Consider the following 23,841-nt stretch of genomic DNA (forward strand, 5'->3'; position numbering starts at 1 on the left):
CTTCTGGCTCACTGCCCGCCCCCTTTGCCAGGCCTCTCCCACCCATCTTCAACCATCAGCCTTTTAACCTCCAAGCATTTGGTAGTTTTTAAACCAGTATTTTATTTAATTTTTAAATAAAGTAGTACAAGGACAGCTGCCAGCATTCAAATCCTATTAAAGAAATCTATGAAAACAGCAAAAAGTTAAACTTTTTTACTCAAGATAAGTATTAAGAGAATCCTCGGCTACAGTCATTTTCAAATTCAATTTTAGTCTCCTGTGTGCAACCCAAAACTGCCCTGTACATTTGAAGGGTTCCCAGAGGAGAAAAGCCAGGGATGGAACACTGCCACCCAGAGGTAAATTTCAAAACCTTCTACTTTCTTGAATCCACTGGGAAGCATATTAGGGATGGGTGTTTGAAAATAAAAGCTTCCATTTACATTTTTTTTTTCCTTGAAAATTTTGAGAGAGGGAGAAAATAACCTGAAATAACCTGAAAATAACCTGAATAGAACCCTATCCTCTATTTCTCATGTGTGAGAGTGAATATGTAATTCTCTACTCCAGTCTCAGGACCATTGGTGCCCTGTAGGAGGCTTAACTTTCAAAGAAAAGTTTAAGCTGCTTTTTCTTCTTTAAAATATAGTGCCTTAAACAGAGAAGGTGCTTAATAAGAGTTGACTGACTTAACTGCAGGATAAGTCCAAATGATTTGACACGGGGAAAAAAGTGCTTTTCCTTAAGAGGTCAATTCTGTGTTAAATTCTTTACTGCCAGAAAAACCTATTCCTTAAAAATGAAAAGCTAGAAAAAGAAACGGAAGATAGAGAAACCCGTTTTAGGTTAAGGATTTTAAAATTTCACAAATGATGCACATTTGTGTGCATATGCATGGCTAAGTATTATGAAACAATTTTACCCATTTACCATAGGGCGTGTCTTAAAGAACATTCTCTCCACCACTAGCAGTCATCCAGTGGGTTACCTTAGCAACTGAAGGAATATAATACCAGCTTTAAATGTCAGAAAAGAAAGTGTGGAGATGTCTGTCCCACCAGATACTATCAGAAGTGCCAGAAGGCTAGAAAGTAATACTGAGTGTATACACAACTGCTTGAAAAATGTCAAGATTTCCAAGAAAAACATATATCCCAGACTTAGTCAATACCCATAATGCATTAATTTTAAAACTCCTCCAAAATTTTTTTAAAAACCTAAGAACCTGTATTTTGTAATAAATCTATCCTTTATGGGTTTCCTACCCACTGGTAGGACATCAGCTGATGTTATCTCAAACTTTCGGTGCAGGACAAAGCTTTGGGGCAGAAAGACAAAGCTGACATTTCACATAGTCTGTGGGACAGCATGCAAGTCTTCTAATCTAATGTACCATTCCCTGGCTAAAAAGACATGGCACACAGGTGGGGACCAACCAACAGGGCATTGCTCTATTTCCTCTTGATTTCTAGAGCTGGCAGACTATATTCAAGGATAAAAACAACAGCCAAGCTCCATTTCAAGTGTTAAACAAACTCTGCCTCTTCCTGGTTACAGATCTCTTTCCTCTATTGAAGGAAAGATAAACAGATATTTCCCTCTGTCAAATATTGCGGGCCCACACATTGCCTTCTCTCATTGCCTAGAAAGAAGGTGATGATTCCGGGTATGTGGCTTGAAGCAAAATGTAGATGTCACAGAAAACTGGCAGTTCCCACTGAGTCTCTCATAATGAACTGTTAATTCTCACTTAATGGCGTTTCCTGCAGATAAGCAATATTACGATTGCTCTTCAAACTCCTTAAGGGAACACTAAACTATTAAGACACATTTAACAGTTGTTGAATAACCCCCATTCTTATAAACTTTCTAAGTCCTTTTGGTCGACTGCATTTCTTTTCCTTTTTCCCCCATTAGTTGTAAAGTAGAGAAAAACATTCTCCTTCAAAGGGAATTTATAAAGACCCTACTAATAAAGCACAGCATCATGCTAACCACCCTTCTTCCTAGGAACAGCGGTCCTTATCCATTAAACCTATAGCCCCTGATGAGGTTTCTCCCTCTCCTTTAAGTCACCACTCATTACACTGTGACTTGTTACTACAGATACTACTTGGACTTGCCCTTACAACATGTATTCTGCAACCAATGCACCATTTCTCTAATTTCTGGATTCAAGTTTAAATATGTTCTGGTTGCTATAACTCCACTGGTGTTACTTGCAAGGAAAGGAGCATACTCTTGATCTGATATTTGGAATTCATCATTAAAATAATACATTCTCTAAGTTGTTCTCAGTGGGTCCTACCCGTTCCAGCCATTGCTTCTCTTTGAGGACAGTTCTCCAACCAACTATACAACTACAGAATGAGAAGCCAGCGCCCAAAATACACTGGCTGTGTACCCAAGACAGCCCTGCAGAGAAGTTGCAAAAGCTCAGTTGGCTTACCCTAAAAACTTCTTCCACTTATAAAACCAACTATAAAGACAGGAATAAAGTTTAACTCTTTAAACTTGATAAAGCAATCTAACAGATATTTTCTTTGCTTTATAAAAAATTTTAATGTATTTGCCCTACAGATTCAATTCATGGTGCCACCTTTCTTAAATGTTCTTACCACAAAAAAGAAATGGTAATTATGTGATGGTAAGGAGTTATTAATGCTATGGTGGTAGTCATTTGCAATATATAAATGCACCAAATCAACACACTGTACACCTTAAACATGCACAAATATGTTAATGATATCTCAATAAAGCTGAAAAACAGGTTGCTATGTTTTTATAATTGGTGTAATTAATGAAGAGTTCTATCTCTTCCACAACAAAGGACTTCTTTCTGCCTATTAAGGAGACCTTTGCACATATGAAGTACTTTTACCTAGAGACCTGCAGAAAAGCCTAAACTCATTTTTCACAACAGTAATTTACTTTGGCAGAAAATGTCTTGAATCTGCAAATTGTTGCTACATATTGGTTTGTAAGTGTAAATATATGCTGTGAGAGAGAGACTTTATATGACCTTTTTTTTAAGTAAAGGGGCTTTTTTTCCTTCAATCAGAACGCATAATCAAGACAAGCTCTACCTAATTCCATAGGTTGGGAGAGGAGTTACGATGTTCAGGGGCAAGGCCATCAGTCCTCCGAGATGGCATTTGTAGTCCCTTTGGGATCTTTACTCAAATTGCAGCCTCCCCACTGGTGATGGCAAGTTTGGTGCTTGCCAGCCACGTCAGGCTTCTGGACACACAAGTGATAGGAAGTAATTTGATTGAGCAGGAAGGGAAGACTTTAACTCAAGTTATCTGAGCACCAACAGAATAAAAAAAGATTATTTTATGCCAGTTAACCTAATTGTCAAAATTATGCCAATCTCTGAGAAAAGATTTCTGTCCAAAACACAAACAAGCAAAAAATCCAGAACAAAAAAGTTAATCATGAAATTTTATGGGATAATATATTACTACTTCAAGTTTTACTGTAAATGTGAGGCACTGAGACCCTGCAGAAGCTTTTATCATAAAAGCTATTTCACAGAAAGAATGAGTTTAATTTTATGAAACAGAAATCCAATTTTATTTATGGCACAAAATTAAATAAAACACAGGATATTTCCTTCCCTAGGAGAGTAACTTAGTTGCATTGTGAGTAATGATGGGTAAGATGCAGGGCCAAGGAAAGGCTCTGCTTTTCTTCATAAGACACAATACTCTGCTCAGATTCTGGCCCTTCTACAGGTTCTCAGGCCTTCCTGATAACTCTTAGTGTTTGAAAAGAAAGGAAAATAAGCGATTTATTATAAAATACAAGGAAATACAGTAATGCTTCATAGTAAGGCTTCCATCAGACTCTTCCACGACAAAATCATTACAGAAATCAATTTTACTCATTCTGTAACATCCTCTGTACCCCTCTAAAAAACATAGATAAATACAAAGAATTTTAAATAAATGTGAATAGTAAGGTTTTAAATAGTTTTTGGACAGGTCTTAGGAGAAATAACTACTAGGGAAAAAAACTGTTTTCCATTTACGATGCCCCTACCATTAACACATGATAAACTCCAGTGGGCCACATGCCACAGTTTATTTCCCACTTTGCTAATGTAATTTATCTGCCTCAAAGACAAGCAACACTAATAAAATACGTACGCTGAAAAAAAGATGCATTGAGCTCGTAAGAGATTCTAAACGGCTTAGGTTATAACTTTACTACATTGAAGGGGAAGGACCAGGATTGTGACATAGGAGACTCCTGAACTTCCCTCCTCCCATGGAAGTACCAAATGTACAGCTACACACAGAGCAATTCCCACTGAGAGAAATCCAGTCACTAGCTCAATGACTCCCACACATAGGACTGGATGAGAAAATACCCATACTCACGTGGGTAGGAAAGGCTGAGACACACTCTTGCCATAAACCCCACCCCCAGCTCAGCGCCATACAATCAGGAGGGAACCTCCAACTCCCAACTTTTCCCTGAGCAATCAAGGGTTTTCACCATACATGTAGCACCCCAACTTTTAAGGCTCCCACCTGAGGGATGGGCCCCCAAAACGCCTAGCTCTGAAGGCCAACAGGACTTACACCCATGAATCCCACAGGACTAGAGCAAATAAAGCAGCAGCTCTAGATGGGCATATAAGCAGGCACCCAGGCTGTCTCCCCAGGGCTCAGTGTTGAGTAAGCAGGCAGAAACACCCATCTCCCAGTATTTCCCTGGAAGAGATTTGACTTCATACTTTATAAGCTGCTGCCCGAGGGTCCAGCAACTAAGTAGAACGCATCTAGGGGCTGGCTGTCATTCTCCCTGGACCCCAAGGAAGTCAGTTGGCAATTCCCCCACTCCCTTGCTCCAGTCCACTCCAACAATAAAGCCAGGTCACCAGTATCTCTCTGGAAGGAGCTGCTTTTATGGCTGTCACTCAAGAGACAGGTCCCAGATCCCCTAGCATTGACAGCCAATAGGGCTTGCATTCAGGAGTCCCACAGGACTGCGGTGGATAAAGAAGCAGTTGTTAATGGGTGTACACATAAGTACTTGCTGCAACCATCCCCCCAGGGTTCTGCACAGAGGAGCAAGCCAAAAACACCCATCTTCCAGTCTTTCCCTGGAAGGGATTTGACTGCATACTTTGCCAGCTCATTCCTTCTAATCAGCCTGCATCTAGGTGCTGACTGAGATCCTCCCCCTTAGGACACTGATGGGTCTTGGTATGCCCTCTACTACTGGGAGCCACTAAGAACAAAGACAGCAACTTGGACTAGCACAAAGATTTAAAAGGCAACCAGGAGCTTGGGCTGGGATGACTGACAAGGTTCATCTACACAAGACCAGTCTGTCAAGACTGGGAGAGGTGGCTCTTTTATCTGATGCACAGAAACCAAAACAGAGTCAAGGAAAATGGAGAAACAGAATAAGTTCCAAACAAAAGAACAAGATAAATCTCCAGAAACTGATCTTAATGAAATGGAAATAAGTGACTTATCTGATAGAGAGTTCAAAATAACAAAGATGCTCACTGAGGTCAGGACAGCAACACATGAACAAAGTGAGAATTTCAACAAAGAGACAGAAAATGTTAAAAAGTACCAAACAGAAATCACAGAGCTGGAGAATACAATACCTGAAATGAAAAATTCAAAAGAAGAATTCAACAGCAAACTAGATCAAGTGGAAGAAAGGATCAGCAAACTAGAAGACAGGGGGATGGAACTGATCTGATCAGAGGACTGAAAAGAAAAAGGAGTGTTAACCCTGTCCCTGAACACTGATGTTGTAGAGAAGTTCTATTACAAGTCTAGGCTGCAAGCAATGTTACCTCAAGTACTACAAACTGTTCTTAGAGAAAGTCTAGAAGTTTACTAGAAATTTCAAGGAATTGTTTGTAATACCAAGATTTTGTCCTTTGCCTGTAGCTTCAGTTGCCCAGACCAATTGTAATTTGTTTTCCACACATGTACATACAATCTACTCTCTATACACAGAAATCCATTCACATACACACATGAAAGTCAACTTTTACTGAGAACTCAGTATGTTCAGACATTGTTGTAGAAGCTTCACCAAACACTAATTCAACCATCGCAACAAGCCAATGAGGTGGGTACTATTATGTCTCATTTTAGAAATTAAAACCCACGTGGCATCAGAACAAAAATAACTTGCCAGATGATCTCAGAGACAGGAAGCAACTGGGTGAGGATTTGGCATATAATCTTAATGAGTATTACACTGGAATTGCTTTCCAATAGAATACAATGTCTCACCATGTAAAGCAACTGCTCCAATTTTTCTCATGAAAATACATATATCTACACAATATATACTGATATATCTTGGTGACATAAATCTGTCTGTTATAAGGGTATGGATAAACCAAAGGGTCATGACAGATGGAGGCTTGGAAAACAAGAACACATCTCCAAACATCAATGAAAATGGCAATAAGATAACTCTTGGCAATTTGGTGGTTAGCCCAGTTTTCTCCAAACTTATTTGATTATGCATCTCTGTCAGCAAAAATAATTGCACATATGCCCCAAACCCAGAAAATTGTATGCATATACTACTGTCAATGTACAGACTGAAGATTATGAAATCTTATTTCTAAATTTTAGGATGAAAAATAAATACAGCATGTGGATAACATGAAGCCCACTTTGAAGGTTCTTAGTTTAAGCTGTTCATATGAAATTATGAAGTTCCATAACTTTCAACAATTTATCATTTTGCAGAGGCACAGACTGAACCACTGCAGAGTCCAACCTGCTATGCTGAGAGAGTTGCTGTGTTAGGAAAGTAGCCCTCTCACTGACCTGCACCTGCCTCTCCATGAGGCTCTGAGGCTCTTTACTTATGTCTTTGAGCATGGTGACTAGTGAGAAATTATGAAAGCTTTATGTCTTTATCAAAATGAGTCTGCCTTCCAAAATATAAAATACCCTCTAATATTATTGATAAAATTTGTTTTAAAAGCCAGGAGGCTTAAGCAAATGAAGTTCCTTAGCCAGAAAGTATATAATATATAGATAGATGATAGATAGATAGATAGATACATATGTATATATACACTCATATGAATGAATATATGTATACACATGTGTATACACACCAATGAATATATGTGTGTATATACATATGAATAAAGTTGCTTAGCCAGAAAACATTTTTTTCCTTCTATACATACAGGAGAATTACAATAGCAATATCTAGGATGTGCAACTCCTTAAAGGTCTCAGGATACACCGCTCATTCATTCAAGTACTTCCTGAGCACCTGTTATGTGCCAAGCTCTTCGCTAGGTCCCTGGGGATAATGGTGTGCAAAAGAGACACCATCCACTCCCTCAGGAAGCCCACCCCTTCATTCGTATCAGTCAGCTGCCACACAGCTAAGTGCAGCACATGGGATTCAGGCACAGATGACTTCTTTCATCCAAGGTCTTAAGAAATAAGAAACATCCTTAAGTGCCAGGAGAGTTTAAGTATAACCCTAATAAAGGAAAGAAATGGAGATCCTCTCTGATTGTGGCTTATGACCTTATGATTGATTCTGCTTAAAAAAAAAATCATACCCCTTTTACCTAGAGTAGTTCATTTAATCTTAATCCCTGATCAACTTTAAACCAACCTGTAACCAGAATTTATCAGGAAGCAGAAACTCTTAAAGACAGCATCATCTAACCACAAAGCTAAAGTCATAGGAAGAATACAGGAAAACAGCAATGGTACATGTTTGTGTCCAATAAAATACAGAGCAATAGTTCTATCTCCAATAAAATTATGTTATTTGTAATCACCATAAGTAGTATCTGTTGAACAGTGTAGCCTCATGCATAGTATGAGCTTATATACAACATCTATATCTTTGTTCACACAGATTCCAAACGGTTTTAAGAGTCTATTTAATGATATTAAGAGTCTATTTAGTCTTTTAGTAAAGAAGGGGCATCCAGAAGTAACTCCAAAAGTTAGTATAAATATAGTAAATATGAATGCTGTCAGTGACACTGACATTTTCAAAGATTTCAATGCATTGGTTACATTTCCTGCATGGCCACATTTCTTCTCAGTGTTCCACAGAGTTGGCTGCACGTTCTTCCTTGATCAATGACTCTACCTATTTGGAAATAGGACACCAATATCCCCTTCTTACAGCAAGAAAACATGCCAAAGGAAGCGGAGCCACAGCCCAAAGCAGCTGGCTCAAGAGCCTGCCACAAAGAAACAGTCCTTCCCTCCTTGAGGAAAAGCTCTTCACCCCCTGGAACAGAGTGGCATCAATCAGCCCAGAGATGAGTGGCTCAGAATGTCAGGGATCCCAGACTGATCAGTGCAAGGCTCAGGTCAAAAGTAGGCAGGAAAACCCACCCAGGCAAACAGGCAACAAATTGTAAGGCACATTTGAACTTGACATAGAGAGGAGACATCTTAATTTCCTGGTAAGGACCCACCTTCAAGTGAAGAATTTCCCAAGACAGTCCACCCAAGAGGCAACTCCAGATGGGTCAGAGCCAGCACGAGCTCCTCGTCCAGAGCAGGCAATGCTCCCGCCGTCAGGGCAAATGGGGTCAGCAGGGTCTGGTGGCTACTGGCTGTGAGGCGATCGGCTTGGGTGACCAGCAAGCGAGCCAGCCTGCAGGCCATATTGTCCACATAGGTCACGGAGTCAGAGCCCATGGTCACCGGGGAGTAACCTTCCGAGCAGAGGCACACAGACACCGTCACCGTCTCCTGAAGCCTGTGGCCTGGATGACAAGATAGTGAACAGTTCACCCAGAGTCTGCAGAAAATGCTCTCCCAGTGTCCAAAGCTTTGGCCTGAGCATACCACACGCTCCAGGAGAGCAAGGCAGAAAGGAAATGCGGCCTATTATCTTTAAATGCTGCCAAGCCTGTGGGTCCAAATTAACACTGACCCCATCTTCTTCCAGTGACTCCTGATTTTCAAACTGACCTTTATGAGCTCTGACCATTTCCGGGCTGCTTTCCTATCATTACCACTGTTATTTGGCATAGCTTCACCTTGTACTTCTACCCAACCATCAAATTCAAGTTTGTTGTCTTAAAGGCCTTTGCCCTTTTCTGTTCTGGCATTTCCTTCTGAGTCATACGTTTTTATATATTTATTTAGGTGATAGTTTTATAAGGTAGCACCACAAAGTTACACAAGTTTACCCTAGTCCCTCAGAGTTCTTTTGAACGTGAGTAGGGTGGGTAAATACTACTCAACAGAAACATTATATATACTGTTCATTGGCCCACCACCACTTCTGAGAATGGCTTCTCTGTCTTGTAGATGTTCTTAATACTTCTGTTGGGTGGTCACCTAATCCTGCTACCCGCCCCTCCTCCTTACACTCTCCTTCCATTTTACCAAGGTTGGTGAACTTCTACCCAGGTATGTTTTTATGTTGTCCTTGGCAGAACGTCCAGGAATTACTACCACCAAACCTCTGTGATCATGATATTAACAGCTGGACAGAAGAAGGGCTAACATTCAGCCACCACTGGCCCCCAAGCAAACGGCTAATGGGTGCAAATCATCTTTGCTCTGCCTTATCCTCCAAAGCTTTTCCCCAGAAGCTATGCTGCCAGGTTTCAAGGAATAAGAGCGTCCCAGGTTTACCAGGCAAGAGCTACTGCTATTTTCACATCATTGCCTTTGTAAAGTGGTTCAATGGTACAGCACAGAGTGCAGCCCCTACCCCCAGACCACACACGTCCACTATATACTACAGAAAACTGTTGTACATACTTCGGAAAGGTACCCTGGCAAAGCTATATTCGGGAAAATGTAAGATTCAGAAATTTGGAACTGTCTGCAGTGAGTTTGTTAAAATCAAGGTAAGAACCCTCCCTTCTAAGCAGGCCACAATATAATCAAAAAAGATTTTCTGTAACACACAAGGAATGGGAAGGAGGTTCACCCTTACATGCAAGTAAAGAAAAAGACAAAAGTTTTGATGTTAGGAGTGGCACTTTAGTTATTATTTTTATTCTTTCTCTTATAAGAGGCTTGATAAAAAAAAAAGAGAAAAACCAAGAAAAGAGGGCCAAGCTAAATGCAGCAAAAACATCAATGCAAATGCCAAAGCAAAAGGGAGAGGCAAAAGAGACTAGCAGCCAGTAAAACTCTGTGCCATTAATGTGGTTTGACTTTTTTTTCTTATGAGGATGGGAGTTACTGGGCCTGAGAGAGAAGTGCTTAAAATTGCCCAAAGTCCCAGAAATTGCACAATAGATTGATTCAGTGACCAAACCCAGGTAGGTCTGAAAGGTCTTTGTACATCACTACAATTCTCTATGTCTGTGTTTGCATGTTTCCTGTCTTCCTTCTTCCCACATGCAACAGATATACTACAGAAGCACTTAGAAACATTTTTCTTTTAAAAATGAGGCCAGTCTTACCTATTAAAAAATTGAAGCTTCCCTCCATGGTACAATTTAAGAAGGCCTAAGAGACCCACAGTTAAAACCGACCAATCAACAAACAAGAAAAACAACACAAACCCTCCTTTCCTGTAGGTAATGGCATCTTAATTGCACCTTTAGTCTACAGCTTGATGTCTCAGATGTACAACCCACATGCCAATGAAAATACAGAACAACTGTACCTGAGGAGGGGCTCTTACTTCATGATAACACATTAACACGATACATTAATTTGTCATCTGTCACCGTGGTACTTGAAGACAGCTGGGAGAATCACAGGTTTCAGAATGTGAACATTTTGGTGGTGGGAAGAGACAGTTCTGGAAGCTGAGATCCAGCAGGGAAGCGTCTGGATGGACACGCTGCCAAGGAAGGAACCCCTGCCACCCAAAGGAGCAAAGCAGAGAGCGGCTGCTGGACTGACCACAGGAGAATGAAGAAGAGAGAACGAAGACCACTGTCAAGTATCTCAGATCTGCCTGAGCTGCCCCTGGCCACGGCCCCGGGGCTGCAGGCAGCAATATGAAGACAGAGCGTCTCCTCCACGGGATTGCATCCAGGGCACCCCCAACCTGGAGGGTAAGTCTAAGTTGGGCTGCTCAGGGAGCTGCAGACACAGCTGGAAGCGGCTCAGACGTGAGATAACCCAGTGTGAGTGTTCTTCCTTATCTACACATACACACACACACTCACACATACACAAATGCACAAGCACACATTCTCGCACACACATACGTTCTCACTCATACCCCTCCCACCTTGGAGCACCACGAAGATGGTCACAGACAGGTTTTTCAATTGCACAATAAAGAGGACACCTCACCTGGAACGCTGGATTGGAGAACGTTATCCTCCGTGCGCTCTGCAATCACAATGTGTCTCTGATGAGATCCGTCATAAATGAAGTAAAACTCGGCATCTTTAGGAAGGTAAACATTTTTGCCAAACTTCGCATAGACCGTCATCTGCCCCTGAAAAATAAACAAGTCAAGGTATCATCACACTTCCTCGTCCTGGCTCTAAGAAAGCACAATAAAAAGGGCCCCGATACAAAACAGGGTCCTTTGTAATGTTCATTTCATGTGGGCGAGCCCAAATATCATGAATCCTTCTTCCTAACAATGTTTTGGACGACAGGGCGATGTTTCCTGATGTATTTAAGTATGCGTGTCAGAGCTGGTTTGTTCTGTTTTCCAAGTTGAAGAAGTTACAGCATACAAAAGAATTTTTTTATTTACTAGATGTGCAATTATGATACTTTGTTGTATTTTACTTTCTTTGAATTCCTACTACCTGATGAACATCATTGCTTGTATTAATTTTTTCCTGTACCTGAGATACCACCATAGTATAAAGCTTCAAAATAACTATTCTTAGCCATGTCCTTACACTGTACCGGACCACAGTGGCTTGTAAGAACCTTAATTAAATATTCACAAACATTGCCAGATAAACAGCACTATGTGATCCAACACTTGCTGTGCCCTTTCCCACCGCTGTTTGTCTTCTCTGAGCGATTTCTCTGTCTTCTTTCTTATCTAGCCTGGCCTCACACTTTCTCTTGAAAGCTTCTGGTTGGCACAAAGCCCTGCTAAATACCCTGGTCCCAAGGAGAGGAGCTGCCAGCCTGGGTCACTGAGGCACACTCTGAGGAAGGAAGGAAGGAAAGAATGAATGGGCAGCAGGCTAATGCTCCCCAGTATATCACCATCCAGAGGCGGTGTGGGGCGGCTCAGTCAGTGCTACAACCAAGGCAGCAGTGATGGATGAGCCTGCCAGATTGTCTAGGGCCTGGAAGGCTTCAAGGATTCGGGATGCTCCCTCCTCTCAACCACAAAAAGGCAATACAAAGGGGGCCTCCAGGGAGCAGGTACATACCACCCAGCTTGTGGGAGTGGCAGGAAAATGGAAACCAGGAGGTGGAAAGGGTCACCCACTTTGGAGGGCCTCCAGAGCTCAGCCCAGTGTGGAGAAGCATCTGGGCTTTTGTGTGCTTGCCCAACAAAAACAAACCCACTCTTCGAGAGTTCCTCAGCCCGTGACAGGAGAGAAAAGTGAACACAGAAAAGCCTCCACAGTCTCCTTAACATCTGTTTGCCTTTGATGATAATTAGCATGGTATTCCTTAGGATATCAAGAGGTAGGTCAATCAGGACCAAAAACAAAATCAGTGTGGACCTCCTCTTTCCAGTAACTATATGGTTGTTCTAGCTAAAATTTTAAAAATAAGCAGGCTATGTTTTCCTAGTGGTTTACAATCCATCACACACATGAAACATCATCTTGAATCACACACAAACAAACACATAATCAATAGAAAGTAACATGCCAAGAAAAATCTACCATACAATAGCTTCAGAAAAAAAAAAAGTTCAGGAAGAGGATCTGAAAAGCAAAAAACAATAACAAACGTCTGACATGACAGACAGAGGAAACTTAGATGAAATTCCATTTCCTAAAAACAGAAGAACAGCTTGCTTTAGTCATGTTCCCGGTTTCTAAAGAGACTGTTAATTATCCACGGACAAAATCTGAACCGACCTGTTGGTGATACATTTTTGTAATGTTAGAAAATAAATTGTATAAACAGATCAAAGTTTTTCACAGATCACAAGGATATCTAATCTGTATCTATTCAAAACAACGATCATATTACTACTTTATTTGGTTAGGTGAACTAGGACTACAACTTACGAAAGTGTTTGCAGCCCTTTTCAATGCAATACAACTCCAAACAGGAGAGTTTTATAATTCAACTATGCCTCCCTTTCAAGACCATACCAAGCTTTATATTGGTCAAAGAAGATAAATAACAGTCAGGTCAGAAATAAGACATGGCCATTAAGGAGAGATTCTCAGAAGTCCTAGCACTAAGAATAATATTCAGCAATAAAAACGGTCTCTCATTTGCTAATCACAGAGAGATCAGAAAGATATGGTGAAGAATATTATGGGAGGAGGAGGGAGGGGATGATACAGAAACGAACAAAGAGACCCAATGAGATAGAAGGGGATGGGGAGTGGAGTGGCAGGAGAGGAAGACAGGGAAAGGAAACATGAACAAGAACATTTTCATTCAAAAAAGCTAGACAAAGCTCAAAGGAGATTTAGATAAAGCTACCAAGAAGACCAGCAGATGGAATGAGCTTCTCATCATGTGCTGAGGAACAAGCACAGCATAAATGATAAGGCACAGGTGACAATTTTTGACTAAGATTGAGGACTTTCTAATCACTGTGGCCATTCAAAATGTATTTTCTCAAAAGGCCACTAATTTTATTAATGACAAAGATAAATTCCAATGTACAGATTTCCAGTGTGTTGCCATCATTTCCCCATCTGGATTTAATTGTATACTTTGCTTTAGGCAAGTGAAAACTATAAATTTTTATAAATGAATGTTGGCATCAATATCAGAATCATTCTGCTTCTATGCAGAAAAAACAGAGATGTGTTATAACCTTACTGTCAATTCACTATATTCCAAATTAAAAAACAAAAACAAAAACAACACTCAGTTACTTCACTGAAACTTCTGGAAACAATAAGAGGCTTAATATGCAAAATTATCTTCCCAAATTAATCTGTAGATTTAATATACTCTAATTAAAACTGAAACTAAATTTGTCAAATGAAACTCAACAAGCTTACTGTAAAGTTCATCTGGAAGAATAAATACACAAGACTAGAAACAAAAGTTTTGAGAGAGAGAATAATGTTTGAGCTGTAGGGGGAGGGATCAGAACATCAGAATTCCATGGCAGAATTTCCTGCCTTGGAAATTATGTAATAATAAAGGTGGCATTTCCAATCAGTAGGGAAAGAATGAACTACTCAATAAATCATTCTGGAACAGTAGCTATCCATTAGGAGCAAAAACATTCTTCACACCAAATACTTAAATTCCCAATTAATTCAATATTGAACATAACCCATAAGTGCATAAAATTAGAAAACTGTCTTAAATTTTTCATTTTTGAACAAAATGATAGCAATTAAAGATATCTAAATTTCATCTATACTGACACCACCCTAGTTTATCAACCTTTTTTTATTTTTCCTATTTCCTTCCAGTCTTTGTTCAATGCACAGCTAATTATTACATAGTTATACTCATGGCATAAATACACATATGGTTGTACTTTTCACCTATCAAAAGCATTTTTCCATGTTGTTACAATTTTTGGCACCATTTTTAATAGCATTCCATCAAGTGTTTGATGTTCCATAATTTACTTAATCATTCCTCTATTGTACATTAAGGGTATTTCTAGCTTGCTAATATTATAAAAAATACTGCAATAAATACTTTCATGTGTATTGTTTTTATGCTTTAAATTACTTTTTTAGAGTAGAATTCCAGAAATAAGGCCAAGAATGGGCACAATTGTCACGACTGCTTTCAAAAAATGTATCAACTTTCATTACCACCTGTGCTGGTCAAGAGTATCATTTTCGGGCTTCCCTGGTGGCGCAGTGGTTGAGAATCTGCCTGCCAATACAGGGGACACGGGTTCGAGCCCTGGTCTGGGAAGATCCCACATGCCGCGGAGCAACTAGGCCCGTGAGCCACTATTACTGAGCCTGCGCGTCTGGAGCCTGTGCTCCGCAACGAGAGAGGCCGCGATAGTGAGTGGCCCACGCACCGCGATGAAGAGTGGCCTCCGCTCGCCACAACTAGAGAAAGCCCTCGCACAGAAACGAAGACCCAACACAGCCAAAAATAAATAAATAAATATTTTTTTTAAAAAAAGAAATAAGGACAAATTAAAATTTTAAAAAAAGTATCATTTTCATTCCAACTTTGCCAAAACTTTTTTATTATTTCCTAAGTTGACAGATAATAAACAGTTCCTCGTTGATTTAATTCGTATTTTTTCCACTGCCACTGAAATTTATTGCCCATTTTTATCAAAGCCTATTACTAAATGGTGCCAGCAATGTTAGTGGCCTGATTAAATTTTGATTTAAAGAATTCTAGTCTTCCCTCTTCTATTTACATCTAAGTTCACCTTTGCCATAGGCAGGTCAAAATTTTCACTTTCCCAAATGAACCCATTGAGAGCAACATCAAAATCATCCCCTTTCCCCTATTACTTTCTTGTGCCCAAATCAAAAGCACCCAAATACTCCTGTAAAACCACTAAAGATCAGGTAACATGGAAAACAGGAATAACAAATGTAAGGTAGAAAAACTTAACGAAGTACAGTCACACTAAATATCTCTCAATATAAGCACAAACAAAAAAAATTAGGCAAATTAAACCAACATTTTTTACCATCAAGCATCCCCCTAGAGAAATTCTACTTGTAAAACTCATCAATAATTCTCAAAGATCAAACCTTCTGCTGAAATGCTGTTATCATGTATGGATTTCATCAAAGAAACCAAAGAGGTATTAAATGTATTTGCCACCATAAACTATTTCATCCAACTCTCCCAGCTCCTCTTCCAATGGCATTTAAAATGGAAATCGACAGTGACCTTGATGTGCATATTCTAAATATTTTTTCATTTGTCTACAATGGTCTCTAATTCAAGTTCTCTAATACCCTGAATAACTTGGTGGCTGTATTATCTTGATCACTGAGTATTCTTGTACTAATATTCTCCTTCCCTCTCTCCCTTTCTTCTCTCTCATCCTCTATAGACAATGTATCTGTGTATACTTTGTTAATAACAGCATCATTTGCTGGACAACCACCTTAACTATGTGGTTTCTAAAATACCTGGCATGACAGGCAGTAAACAAATACTATAGTTTCAAATGATGACAATGAGAACAAAGTGTGCATCCTTTTATAGTGAGGTTTCTTAATCTGTGGCCACAGAAAGAGTCCATATGGGTCACAGTTGGTCTGCGAACCTCTAAAAATTATGAGCAAAACTGTTTATGTGCATGTGTGTCCAGTTTTCTAAGGAAAGGTTTATGATTTTCATCACATTCTCAAAGGCATCCAAAGATTCAAAAAATGTTATGAATCCTAGTTTTCGTGGTAACAAACAAAAATGGTAATTTAATAAATGCTTTTTATTGATAATTGTCACCTTTTCATATGACAGTAAGACTGTTCTGTTTTCTAAGATAGTCTAATATTCTACACAGCCTTTATATGGGATGATTTTTGATAGAAGTACAATGAAGGTAAATGCTAATTGATATTAAATATTACAATGAATATTTCCTAATACATGCTATTAAAACCATTATCATAATATAAATATAGTACTCTAAGTGAACTATCAAATTCGATTTTTTCTTTTTAGTATTGGAATCTTGACCTCTTTATAGTAACCAAAAAAAAAAAAAAAATTAGTAATTCTACCTAGAGACTTCTCTGCAGAGCACAGTGGGTTGAATGTTGTAAGATCCTTAAAAAATAAATTTTAAAAAGATGCATTGTCCCATGTCATAGGTAAGTGAATAAAAGTACAGGTACTAGTTAGTACCAGCATTAACAGGATCCCAGAGCCAGATGAACAGTACTGGGCTTCCTGATTTCTGCCCCACCCTCTAAGTTATACTACCTTTACATTCCTCAAGCAAAATTCCAAAGAAAGGGCTGTGGGCACAAAATTTTTTATTTCTAATTACTGTATTCAACTCAAGTATTTCTTTAAAACAAAGTTTGAAAATGCAAAAATTATTTCCTATATGTTGTGTGCACATATTAGATATAAGTGCTTATCTATAGACATACATATATTATTTTATACGAACAGTATATAAAGTGATTTCTCATGTATTTTCTCATCTTATTCCCACAATAATGTCTGGGAAGTATTATGATGATTTTTATTTTGTAAATGAGAACACTGATACTACTCTTAGGTCCAGTGTGCGGCAAAGCCACAAATCAAATCTAGATCTTCCTGTTTCAGGCCCAGCACACTTTTCTCCCCAACATGTCATGGTACAAACAGCAAGTGCTCAGGTATTAACTGACTTATCTACACCTTTACACTTAACTCAACATTTATTTTATGTACTGAATACAAGGATTCTCGTCCTGAAACCCATGGGTAGATGTGGGGTGGAGAGGGAATGGGAGGTGGGAGAAATGTTGCTTAATCCCCATGAAGATATATGCACAGTTTTAAGCATTCATCTGGGGAGAGTGTCTGTCTTTTAACCAGAGACTCCTAGGAGGGTACAAGGAGCATATGATTCAAAAAGGTTAAGAACTGCTGATTTAAAGCATGTTTAAAGCATCTTTCGTAGGGTGTAAAATATAAAGATCATTAAAATTTATTATCCAAACCAAATCTAAGTCAACAAAATTCAGTTGAATATAAATTGGTTAGATTCAGGGAAAATATCACAATGTCATTTTTTTTTAAGGAAGGTAAACCAAAATGAGCTAAAAGACTTATATAAGATGTTTCTTCAGAACTAGCCTTTGGGGTAGGAATGGCTTTTTTTCCCAGACAGGATGAAATAGAGCAGAACAGGCCAACATTCCTGATGATAACAAGAAAATAAAGACTGAAAAATTAAAAGTAATATTCTTAAAAGCATCAGAAAACTATGGAAATGAGAATAAAATATAATAAAAATTCTGGAAAGGGCAGAACCACTCTGAGAGGTTACAGAAGCTAGAAGACAATGGAATGGTATCTTCAAAACAATGAAAGTAAGTGATGACCTAAGATTCCACACCTAACAAAAATATTCTTAAAAATGAAGTTGAAATTAAATGTTTAAGATACATACTGAGGGGGCTTCCCTGGTGGCACAGCGGTTGAGAATCTGCCTGCCAATGCAGGGAACACGGGTTCGAGCCCTGGTCCGGGAAGATCCCACATGCCGCGGAGCAACTAGGCCCGTGAGCCACAATTACTGAGCCTGCGCGTCTGGAGCCTGTGCTCCGCAACAAGAGAGGCCGCGATAGTGAGAGGCCCGCGCACCGCGATGAAGAGTGGCCCCCGCTTGCCGCAACTGGAGAAAGCCCTCGCACAGAAACGAAGACCCAACACAGCCATAAGTAAAATTAAAAAAAAAAAAAAAAAAAAAAGATACATACTGAGGGAACTCACTGCCAGCAGGCCAGCACTAAAATAATTACTAAAAGAACTTATTCAAGCAAAAGTAAAATGATCTCAAACAGAAACATGAAAATACAAGAGGCAGTGAGGGGACTTCCCTGATGGCACAGTGGTTAAGAATCCGCCTGCCAATGCAGGGGACACAGATTCGAGCCCTGGTCCGGGAAGATTCCACATGCTGCAGAGCAACTAAGCCCATGGGCCACAACTACTGAGCCTGTACTCTAGAGCCCTCGAGTCACAACTACTGAGCCCATGTGCCGCAACTACTGAAGCCCACACACCTACAGTCTGTGCTCCACAACAAGAGAAGCCACTGCAATGAGAAGCCCATGCACTGCAACGAAGAGTAGCCCCTGCTCGCCACAACTAGAGAAAGCCCGCGCACAGCAACGAAAACCCAACGCAGCCAAAAATAAATAAAATTTTAAAAAAATAAAATTAAATAAATAAAAACACTATGAACTATAAATTTAAAAAAAAGAGGCAGTGAGGCACAATGAAGTGAGTAAATATAATTAATACCTAGTGTACAAAATAATAATTAAAATGTCATGGAGTTTAAAGTATCTGTACAACTACAATGTCTGACTACAGTAACATTAAAGGGAAGTGGAATTAGAGCATCTAACAGTTCTGGAAAAACGTTAAAAGTAATAACTTACTATATTTATAATATGTCAAATCTACATGTTGTATGTTGAGAGTAACCACTAACAGAATGGTAAAAGAATGTATAGCTAACAAGTCATAGAGTAAAAAATGAAATAGAAAATAAATAATCAAAAACATAAGACAGGAGAAATTAAGAACGTAAAACGTGTCAAATAGAGAGTTATATGATAGATATAAATCCAACTATATCAGCAATTATATTAAATATAAACAGACTAACTGATCCAAATACAATACTGAGACAGTTAGGTATGGAATTTTAATTCAAGAACAGTTACAATACCTATATGTTGTTTACAAGAGACACTAAAAATAACACAGAAAGTTTAAGTAAAAAGATACACTATGCAACACTAACCAAAAGAAAGCTAGTATAGCCAAAACAATATCAAAGTCGTTTTTAAACCAAGACATGTTACTAGAGAAAGAGGAACTTTTCATCATACAGTGTAAGTTAAACAAAATGATACAGTATTAAATCTGTATGCACCTAATACAGACATAGCTTCAAAATATATAAAAGAAAAATTGACAAATCCATAATCACAGTGGGAAACTTTAACATGGCTCTCTCAATAGCTGATAGAACAAGCAGACAAAATTTACAAGGATATAAAACATCTGAATTACACAATTACCAAGATTACTAATCAAAAGGAATAATTACCATAAATTAAATGTATACAGTAATATTTATTAAAAAGGCATCCATTATCCAAACCTCTGCATTAAACTCAGTTAAACACAGACACAAGCATAAAAAATTCTTGACGACCTTCACATTTGGTGAAATGATTCACCACTATAGAATTGAAATAGCCTTTGTTTCTGTAACACAGCTAAATTGAGTGAAAAACAATTCATGACGAAGGTCAGTAAATGACTCTAGATTTCTCACAAGACCAGAAGCAGGCTTTAAAAAGTTGCTTAGCTTACTTCCTTTTAAAATCACTAACTTACTCACAGATTCCATAAAAACATAGAACTCCTGGAAACGGAAAACAAAAACTGATACTTCAAGTAGATCATAGTAGGAAATATACTGAGTTGGATATAAGAATACTTAAACTATAATCTCTACCCTTCCATTATCCCAATATTTCTGGAGGAATAAATGTCCTGCACTTGGTTCCAAAATAATCAACTGAAAAAATTAAGAATGAAGCAAAACGCTGTTTAATAGTTGGATATCAGTGGGGATTTTAGTCAATAATCAACTAAGTGTGAGTTATCACTGAGACAGCCACCCAAAAATGCTAATTCTGTTCAACCCTACATTGAAGAAAATCTAGTAAGTTCATTAAGAATGGTTACGGTCCAGCTCTTCTCTATACCTCTCAGACATACCTGGGCCATGGAATACCTTATTAGAAATATAGACAAAACTGACAACATGTTCAGAGGAAAGTGACAAGGATGCTGCAGGGACACAGAAACCATGCTGTCATATGAGGAACAATTGAAGGAACTGGGACTGTTTTGCCAAAGGAGAAAAGGCTCATGATTAAACGGTCACTGTCACAAATATCTGAGGGTCTGCCATGCAGACAAGGGATTACACATGTTCTGCAGGCCCCCAGGGGAAAGCATGAAACAATGGAGGGAAGGACAGGGCACAGAGTTCAGTTCCACAGTGAGAGCCTTCTAAGGATCAGAGACGTCCAAAGATGACTTGGATTACTTCAGCTTAGGAGGAATAGGCACTACCAGGAGATGATGGCTTTGATTTTTGTTTTTGTTTTGCTTATTTGCTTATTCTAAGAGAATGGGGCTAACTATCTAGACTTGAAAGTCTAGAATTTATGACACCATGTATATCATTCTACATTAACAGCTTCAATATTAAAAAAATGGGAGGTCTAGATAAGTGGTGTTTGGGATTTGTTTAATTTCTCCCTTATTCTTTTGCTTTGGTTTATTTCCTAGCTCCTTGGATTGATGATTAGTTTATTTTCACTCTCTGCATTGGTGGTCTTCAAACTGAAATCAGGGGAACCATAGGTTCTAATGGAGGAATGTTGGGACTTTATAAACTTTCCTTTTAAATTTCATTTTGGAAAATATGTTTTCAATTATATTTACACCTAAAAAGATTACATTCACTTAACTGTATTATCTACCAAAATTTAATACACTGCAGAAGACTTGAACTGCTAGGCTAAGTCATTGCTCTCATTGAATTAATAAATGTAATAAATCTGCAAAATATAGTTATGATAAAGTTTGTACCCAGTTTATACATCATTCTCCATAATACTTTGTGTGGGGGAAAAAAAAAAGATTTCTCCTTCAAAAAAAAAAGTTTCAGCACCTCTATTTAGGGTCTCTAAGGCCCCTCTGACTCTAGGACACCCTCTGCTATATAGTCTATATTGGAAAATAAAGTCCTATTAGCTCATTTTATATTTCATAGCTCAAGCTTTACATTCACAACACGGTAAACACTACGATTCCCCAATTTCATATTCAGGTTGAACCCATGCAGACAGTAATCTCACATGGTTATTTCTAACATTTGAAGTCTACAGATTTATGTCAAACCAAGTGGTGTCTGAAGGTCAGTGTAGGTCAGCTGACAGGACTGAACACACCATACCAAAACCAAGACTACCAGGAATACAAGGAACCTTAAGTCTCCATAAATTGATCTCTCCTAAACACAGAACTGTGACATGCCACCTGTATTCTTATTTCAGGGTAGACCACAGAGCTCCTGCATTCCACAGGAAATCCCTCTCATGAGGGCACAAAGGAAAGGAGCCCTTTGCCCCTCTCATCTGGCCAGCTGTGCCAGAACACCCCTTCTAACCTCTATCCCCAATGCACACAGGCACACACTCACGCACACACGCAGAGAGAGACAAACACACAGGCCATTCTTAAATAAGAGCGTGGAAGATTCTGCAGAGTAATGACCCATGCAAGATAAAAGAATCAGAATCCTCACTAAAAGAAGCAGAGGTTCAGAAATTTATAAAATATACAGCTGAAAGACTCATCTGGATCAAAACCCTGACTTCACCAGTGAGGAAACTGAAGGCCCACAACAATAGGTGACCTGTTCTGGGTCCCATCACACAGCAGACCTCAGGCCAGAGCCCCTGTCTTCACCCTCCATCCAATCCTCTTCCCACTGCTCCAAGCTACAACCTCTGACCCCCAACTGAATCCTACTCCTCCCCGAAGGACTGGGAAGAATCTTTATGGAAACAAGTTAGGATCAGAAGCAAACTCTCCTGACGTCCCCTACCCCCACTACACCCATATCCCTCCATCCTCCTGTCTCTTCTCTTCCTAGACCCCCATCACCTTTGTTCAACCAAAGAGCGCTCTCAGGGCCTGCTGCTCTTCTCCTGACTCTTTTTCCTTCTCAAATTGGAACAAATGCAGGTAAAAGCCAGCTCAGTCACAGAATGGAAAGCATGAAGCCACAGAAACCAGAGAAGCAGGACAATGAAGAAAGAGCATCCAGAGACCAAGATCAGCCTCAGCTCCCACAGAGTGGATGGGAAGCGAGGAAAGAAGAAGACTCAAAAGATGAGGGCTCAGTGGGGCGGGAAAGGAAGAAACAGCAGCAACGGCAGGCTGAGGAGGGATGACAACGGAAGAGGACAAATGGCTGGAAAAACAAAGCAAGGTGGAATTTAACTGATAAGGGCAAGAAAGATAGAAAATAGATAAATGAAAATGAGCAGAAGAAAGACAAATATCCACCCCACCAGGAACTACAATCTGGAAACACCTTTGTTAAAAAGAAGGGAGGTGGAGGGAAGGACCTAAATTTTGGCATCTGCAAAGAACATTTCATCTGTTCAAAATCAAGAACTAAGGGCAAAAGAAACACTACAGAATGTGTATTTTTGTGACACATCATAAAAGGGGGAGGGTGTGTTTTCAAACTACTCACATCCAACTACTTGCCACACCCCCACTCTAGTAATTCCATCTTTCCTATGTCATGTACAACAATGTAGGGAGAAGGGGAGGACACACTTAGAGATTGCTTTCCCATTCTCCCTTAGAATCGACAATGCTTTAGAATGCAAGAGCCCCTTTTTCTGGCGTTGTCCTTTTTTCCCCCTTACTTAGGATTCTCTCTGAATCTTCAGGTCAACTGTTCAGGGTTCTTAGCCAGTGAAAAACAGTACCTACATCCAGAACTGCCAGGTTGGCTTCATCAGAGGTACCATTCAGCCAAAAGTCAATTGGAGTCTCCTCCCTCTTCCTTACTCGGCACCAAGTGCAGCAAGACCAGCACAACATTTGGAGCAACACACACAGAGGACCAATCCGAAAAGGCTGAGCGTGCAATTAATCTTGTTCAGAATAATACCTTCCATTTCCCTATTGCTCCACTGTTCACAAGGCGTTTGTGCATGCTACCCCACTTGAACCTCACAACCCCCAGAGACACAGACAGATGAGAGACTGGCCCATTACCCACCAGGTAGCCAGAACCAGCCCCTGTGTCTCCCCATACATTCAGGCCTTCATTCCAGATATGTACTGAGTGTCAACTAGGTGCTGTGGCTAAAACAAATCACCTACCCCAGGGGTCCCCAACCCCCCTGAACCGGGCCGCACAGCAGGAGGTGAGCGCCGGGCGAGCGAGCGAAGCTTCATCTGTATTTACAGTCGCTCCCCATCGCTCGCATTACCGCCTGAGCTCCACCTCCTGTCAGATCAATGGCGCCATTAG

At 39.6% G+C, this 23,841-nt stretch overlaps 1 protein-coding gene across 13 annotated transcripts in view; it reads right to left on the reverse strand.

Annotated features, from left to right (window-relative positions):
• Positions 1-23,841, reverse strand: part of ARHGEF28 (Rho guanine nucleotide exchange factor 28) — a 312,161-nt gene that overhangs the window by 174,161 nt on the left and 114,159 nt on the right. For 11 of the 13 annotated variants that reach the window (XM_082457062.1, XM_082457058.1, XM_082457059.1 and 8 more), the window contains 2 exons: positions 11,244-11,391; positions 8,441-8,734 (listed from right to left, as the gene is read on the reverse strand). In XM_082457062.1, coding sequence (XP_082313188.1) covers positions 8,441-8,734; positions 11,244-11,391 — 442 coding nt within the window. The remainder of the gene's footprint in view (positions 1-8,440; positions 8,735-11,243; positions 11,392-23,841) is intronic. The other 2 variants (XM_082457061.1, XM_082457054.1) reach the window with 1 other exon arrangement.

The sequence above is a fragment of the Balaenoptera physalus genome (assembly GCF_965194825.1).
Source record: "Balaenoptera physalus genome assembly, chromosome: 3".
Classification (NCBI taxonomy): domain Eukaryota; kingdom Metazoa; phylum Chordata; class Mammalia; order Artiodactyla; family Balaenopteridae; genus Balaenoptera; species Balaenoptera physalus.